Source organism: Mandrillus leucophaeus, unplaced genomic scaffold, assembly GCF_000951045.1.
Source record: "Mandrillus leucophaeus isolate KB7577 unplaced genomic scaffold, Mleu.le_1.0 Scaffold67, whole genome shotgun sequence".
NCBI classification, from domain to species: Eukaryota; Metazoa; Chordata; class Mammalia; order Primates; family Cercopithecidae; genus Mandrillus; species Mandrillus leucophaeus.
This window is the reverse complement of record NW_012107252.1, coordinates 1,942,556-1,949,452: the sequence shown is the minus strand read 5'-3', so window position 1 is coordinate 1,949,452 and position 6,897 is coordinate 1,942,556. Positions and strand designations below refer to the sequence as shown.

Sequence of the window (6,897 nt, the reverse complement as noted above, 5' to 3'; positions counted from 1 at the left end):
AGGCTGAGGCAGGTGGATCATGAGGTCAAGAGATCGAGACCTTCTGGCCAACATGGTGAAACCCTGTCTCTACTAAAAATAAAAAAATTAGCTGGGCATGGTGGTGTGTGCTTGTAATCCCAGCTATTTGGCAGGAGAATCGCTTGAACCAGGAGGCAGAGGTTGCGGTAAGCTGAGATTGAGCCACTACACTCAGGCCTGGCAACACAGTGAGACTCTGTCTCAAAAAACAAAATGAAACAAAAAAAAAAAAAAGAAAAGAAATTCTGCTAACAATATAAGTGAGCTTGGGAGCAGATCCTCCCCTAGTCAGGCCTTCAGATGAGAACAGCCCTGACCAATAACTTGATTTCAGCCTTACAGGGTTTCAGAGAAACCATGAAGCAGAGGACCCAATGAAATGGTGCCTGAACTCCTAACCTATAAGCTCTGAAATAAATGGGTGTTGCTTTAAACCATTAAGTTTGTAGTAATTTGTTTATCTGATAACTAATGAAGTACCTATTCAAAATTGTCATCATCATGCAGGTGAGAACCTTCTGAAAACCTGGGAAACATTCTGTAGTCAGACTCCACTACTGTACCACTAATGTCTCTTCCCTCCGACTCTGCAGCACCCCAGCAAAAGACCTCTGCAGCTGAGTCCAAAGAACATTCCCATGTGAACCGAGTGACCAAGTGTCATCTGAGTGAGCTTGTTAGATTCTAGCCCCATCCTGTGTGAGGCCTTAGGTGGACCATTTACAGCTCACAAGAAATGCAGTTTATGAGGAGAGACCATGAATAATGGGGGGGGAGGGTATTACCAAGCAGATCAGCATAAGGAACATCCATTCCCAGAGAGAAACTTGGGCTATTGTCAGTTCAAGGACATATCTCTCCGTCCTTTTACAGCATATTGCAATAGATTACAGCCATGCTAAATCATCCATAAACGACCTAATTCCACCGAACAGACAGGAAAGAAGGTAGAGTCCTACAACAGCCTAGTCGGAATAAGAACTACAGTAATTTTGCCAAAGGCCCTTAAGTTCTTGAATAATTCTTGTCAAAATGAATTTCAATCTGAGTTAACTCACAGTCAACAATTTGGCTGTTTTTCTTGTTTCTCACTCTACTGCCATACTCTCTTCCACAGTATTTTTAAGCAGCCATTTAAATGGGTTTGTTCTGCTGCAGGTGGCAGAGCCTTGGAGCTCCTCCTTGGGAGACTACACAATGGATTCTATAATGATTAGTGGCAGCATCCAATGTCTCTTCCAAGTCTAAAATTTGTGAGTTTCAAAGTTGACACTCCCCAAACCTGGCCTTTGCTGTTGCCTCAGATTCTCATTCACTCTAGCAAGGCAGAGACGCAAAAGGGGCAAGACAAACCTCATCAACAGCACAGAAATCCCAGAATCACACACTCTCTGGTCCAGCCAAGCCAAGTGGTTTTTTTTTTGGGGGGGGCGGGGGTTTAATCACCCTCCATTACCCAACATTCTCGTTCCCAGATGAATTTTAAACTGGAGTTGCACCAACTGTGAGACAGCCTCAACCCCAATGTTAAATACTACCAGTTACTAAAAAAAAAGACTGAGAACAGTTCTCTCTGGAAAACGATCCACCAACCTTTTTATGGGAAGAAGAAAGTCTTCTCTAACACTTTAACTTAAGGGAAGAAGTGATGGAGAGGAAGAAGGAAAGTACATTGGCCAATACTCTGAAACTGACTGACTTGGGTATCTGTGGTCCAGAGAGGATCCCGAAAGACAGTGACTCTGTCTCAATGATTATTACCATCCCAATTAAAAGTCAAAATGACAGCATTTACATTCACACAGGGTCTCTTTCCAGGAAGTTTGTGATTCACCTACATGTCCTCAATTATCAAGATAACAATGGGGTCAACAAGGAGGTGATAGCCAGGTCCTGTGAGAGCTGTTTGTCAGAGCCCACTCTCAGTGAGTCAGTCCCTGGAAGTTGGGTTCAGTGCATGGAGGCAGGGCCACTGACTGGCTTAGCAACTTGTCCATCATGCCGATTTTAGCATCTTGCTTCTCAATGTCCTCATACGGAGTCCAGGACAAGTCATGCTGTAGCTTGTAGGCACCAAGGAAGTCATGTGGACAACTTGTCCCCCATTCCTAGAGAAGGCAAAGGAGGCAGTTCCCATCAGGGTGGGTTGTGAACAAACTGCGCTCATTTCCTAATTACGCCACAATCTCTTTTTTGGCTTTTCACTTCATACCAGTCAGAACAATCTTTGGAAAGCAGTTACCTTACACATCAGATCTCTCCCTTGAGAAAATGAGTGAAATAATTTAAGCACAGGTATATTTTTTATAGTCATGTCTGGGCTCACATCACCCCCAGTTTTCTAAGAAACCATATACCAATCCACATGTCTACATTTTCACACATATACCAAGAATTTCTCAGAGGCTGGAGTAGATTTTTGGGCAAACAATGTATGTTCTTACCTTTGGAGAAATGATGGAAAAATACTGCTGACCACTCTCCCGTTTATAGAGGTAGTAAATGTTGCCAGGTTTTTTCACCATATTACAAGCTACATGGTGCAGGTCGGCATCTCTGTGAGCATCTTCCAGTACCTATGAATCACAGATATGTAACGAATTAGGTATTGGAGATAACGGGCACCCATATTCAGTGATCATCCCAATTAAAATTTGGAAACCATTCAATGCTTAGGATCTTGGTCCCCAATAGCAATGAATCACTTTTAAGATCCAGATTACTCTGAAGAAACAAAAATTAGACTATGCTGCTATGCTGTAAAAAAGGCTTTAAAAAATTATATTTCAAGCCAGGCACAGTGATTCATGCCTGTAATCCTAGCACTTTGGGAGGCCATGGCAGGCGGATCACTTGAGCTCAGGAGACCAGCTTGGGCAACATGGCAAAACCCTGTCTCTACTAAAAATACAAAAAATTAGCCAGGTGTGGTGGCATATGCCTGTACTCCCAACTACTTGGGAGGCTGAGGCAAGAGGATCACTTGAGCCCAGGGGGCAGAGGTTACAGTGAGCCGAGACTGCACCACTGCAGTCCAGCCTGGGTGATACAGTGATACCCTATTTTAAAAAAAAAAAAAAAAAAGGTATTTCAAAATGTTGAGCAATAATGACTCCAGGTAATTTTTAAGTTTCTTTCCTATTTTTCTGTGCTAAGTACATTTCTTTTATAAATGAAAACATATTCCCCTGTTAAAATGCTTTACCTCATGAAACCTTCTCCTGGAAAAAACAAAACAAGGGAGGCTGAGGCAGGCGGATCACCTGAGGTCAGGAGTTTAAGACAGGCCTGGCCAACATGGCGAAACCCCATCTCTACTAAAAATACAAAAGTTAGCAGGGGGTGGTGGTGGGCACCTGTAATCCCAGCTACTTGGGAGGCTGAGACGGGAGAATCGCTCGAACCCGGGAGGCAGAGGCTGAAGTAAGCTGAGACCACGCCACTGCACTCCAGCCTGGGCAACAAGAGCAAAACTCTGTCTCAAAAACAAACAAACAAACAAAAACTTATACTTAACCTCTTAAGCTTATTCCTTCTATTTTACTCAACACCTACCTCTACATTTCTAGGAGGCACTAAAGACATAAAAAGTCACAATGATTATAAACAAGTTCAGCCAATCCTGAGAACTAAAGAAAGAAAATGAAAGCCTGTCTAACAGTCATTCCTTACCTTCCTGGCTTGTTCCTGCAAATGTTGGATTTGCTCAGCTATGACTGTCAGCTTGTTGGTGGCATTTGCTCGGATGAATTCATCAGCCTACAGGTTAGAGAAAACTAAACTGTGGGTTAAAAGAGGAAAAGACTTCTATGATGTTCTTTTCTGGATCCCAGTGAAGAGGTTTATGCTAATATTTTGCTTCTGCCTAAAATATTTTTCCCATTCTCTCCACTGCCCCACAGCCTCCCACTCATCCTGAGGCCCCACTCAGATAGCACTGTCATGAGAAGGCCACCCTGACATGACTCCACACCACAGTTACATGCTCTCTTCTATTTCCCATAGCTTTCCACCCTTTCACTATGAACTGCAGTTACACTGAACTTCTTTGGTTCTCCAACATGCCTTCTCTCTTTCTCTCTCTCTCTCTCCTGCTACCAAATATATTGAATATACCCTCTCCTCCAACCAATCCATTTTTCCTCCTGCTCTTTACCTAACAAACACCACACACTTCTCAGGTCTCCATTTTCTCATGTTTAAACCCTTGTGAAATCAGGGATGGATTTTAAATAATTAAAAGACACTTGTGATCTGGCCCTTATCATCTGCTAAGGTAGAAATCTAGATACACACAGAAAGTATTCGGGTTTTTCTATGTGACCCCCACACCCCCAGAACTGAGAAAGTATGTGTTAATCTGACCATTTCCTCAGTTATTTACATCACAACTACTTAAATTTTAACTTATATGTGCATTTCTAATTATTACTTAAAACGTATTTTAAAAGACTGCATTATGATGTGGACCTGAAACAGAGTTATAATGTGCACACAAGACTGCCTGTCATGTGCCACAAAGTGCAACTGAAGGCAATGGAAATTTTTTTTTCTTCAGACAGAGTTTTCGCCCTTACTGTCCAGGCTGGAGCTCAATGGCGCGATCTCGGCTCACTGCAACCTGTGCCTCCTGGAGTCAAGTGATTCTCTAACCTCGGCCACCCGAGTAGCTGGGATTATAGATGCCCACCACCATGCCCAGCTAATTTTTGTATTTTTAGTAGAGGCAGGGTTTCACCATGTTGTCCAGGCTGGTCTCAAACTTCTGACCTCAGGTGATCCACCCACCTCGGCCTCCCAAAGCGCTAGGATTACAGGTGTGAGCCACTGCGCCCAGCCAGGACATTTCTTAAAATAGATCAAATTCTCAAAGTTAGGAGAGACTAATGTGATCAATTCATGTGCTGGGAAGGATTACCACTCAGACAATAGAAATCTGTCAAAAATTTCCAGCTTACTTTTACGAAAAGCTGATTATACACAATTAAGGTAAAGAAATGAGGAAATTAAACTAGAACTTGAACTAAAAAATATTAAAGAGAATTTGTTGGTTAGTTGAGGAGTCTTACGGCAAAATTCAGGTATAAACCAGTGTTACGAGTGAACAGAAACCATACAAGTAAACTGAGTCATTTATCTGTCCCACAGATGTATATTAGGCAGCTACTGTGTGTCAGACACCACACTAGGCACTGGGTGTACTGGTTAACAGGAAAGAGAAATCCCTGCCTTTAAGATGGCAAGTCAAGTCTAATATAGTTTAACAGAAATATGAGGCAAGTCGCATATAAAATTTTAAATTTAAATTTTCTAGTAGCCACGTTAACAGTAAATTAATTCTAACAATACTTTTTTTTTTTTTTTTTTTGAGGCAGAGTCTCGGTCTGTCACAGATGCTGGAGTGCAGTGGTGCAGTGGCTCACTGCAACCTCCGCCTCCTGGGTTCAAGCGAATCTCATACCTCAGCCTCCTGAGTAGCTGGCACCACAGGCATGTGTCACCATGCCCGGCTAATTTTTGTATTTTTAGTAGAGACGGGGTCTGGCCATGTTTGCCGGGCTGGCCTCGAACTCCTGGCCTCAAGTAAGACGCCTGCCTCAGCCTCCCAAAGTGCTGAGATTACAGGCATGAGCCCCCGTGCTCCAGCTAACACATTTTATTTAACCTAATATATCAAAAACATGTTCATTTTAACATGTAATCACTATTTTTAAGTTGTTAATGAAATATTTTGCATTTTTTGTTTGTTTTTGTTTCTTTTTTTGGTCCTTTGCAGTCTAATCCATATTTTGCATTTGATATTAAGCCTTCAAAATATAGTGTTTATTTTGTACTCACAGCACATCTCAATTTGGATGCTAAATTTTCATCAGAAATACTTCATCTGCATTTAGACTTAATAAAATTTATATGTGAAAAAGTTGATTCACATACTCAAATTGTTCTAATATACTTGAGTTCCAATACTTGAAGTAATTATTGTTTTTAAATTCAAATGAATTAAAATCAAATAAAATATAAAATTTGGTTCCTCAACCACACTAACAACATAAGTGCTTAACAGACATAATGTTGCTAGTGGGTACCATATTTTAAAGCACAGCTCCAGTGAGTAATAGATACCAAAAAGTAAACATGATTAAAGTTAATATTATATGTACACATAATAACAATGCACTATTATGAAGGAAATAATCACAATTATGTGGTAGAAGCAGGTTAAAGATAACAAATAAGTAGAAAAGCTACTTCATTTTTATGAAGTTTAATAATAGGGAGTGGTGGGGAATTGGAAAGTATATGTAGCCTAGAAGTATTTGAATTCAATTTAATAATACTGTCATTTGGATGGGGTAGGGTAAGGCCTTTTTCAGACAAGAAGGCCTCACTAAGGATGTAACATTAGACTTGGGTCTAAATGAAAGGAGAGGACCGACCATGAGAAAAGCTGGGGAAAAAAAAGTTTGCAGGCATTTGAGGCCAATGCAGTTGAAGAGTAGTTAGTGATAGGCAATGTGTAGAACGGGGTTAAAAAAGAGAGCAGAGACCAGATCGTGCCGTCTTGTAGCCCACGGTAAAAGAATTTGCATTTTGTTCCAAGAATGAAAGCCCAGGCATGGTGGCTCACACCTGTAATCCCAGCACTTTGGGAGGCCGTGGCTGGTGGATCACGGGAGGTTGGGAGTTCGAGACCAGCTTGACCAACATGGAGAAACCCTGTCTCTACTAAAAATACAAAATTAGCCAGGCGTGGTGGCACATGTCTATAATCCCAGCTACTTGGGAGGCTGAGGCAGGACAATTGCTTGAACCCAGGAGGCAGAGGTAGATGGGAGCCAAGACAGCGTCATTGCACTCCAGCCTGGGCAACAAGAG

The 6,897-nt window shown here is 41.7% G+C and overlaps 1 protein-coding gene across 1 annotated transcript in view; it reads right to left on the bottom strand.

Annotated features, from left to right (window-relative positions):
* Positions 1-1,593: 1,593 nt before the first annotated feature.
* The window catches only part of LOC105555040 (chromosome unknown open reading frame, human C1orf50), a 9,129-nt gene continuing 3,825 nt past the window's right edge, over positions 1,594-6,897 (bottom strand). The window contains exons 3-5 of the mRNA XM_012001748.1: positions 3,694-3,780; positions 2,466-2,597; positions 1,594-2,129 (exon numbers count right to left, since the gene is read on the bottom strand). Coding sequence (XP_011857138.1) covers positions 1,944-2,129; positions 2,466-2,597; positions 3,694-3,780 — 405 coding nt within the window. The 3' untranslated portion in view covers positions 1,594-1,943. The remainder of the gene's footprint in view (positions 2,130-2,465; positions 2,598-3,693; positions 3,781-6,897) is intronic.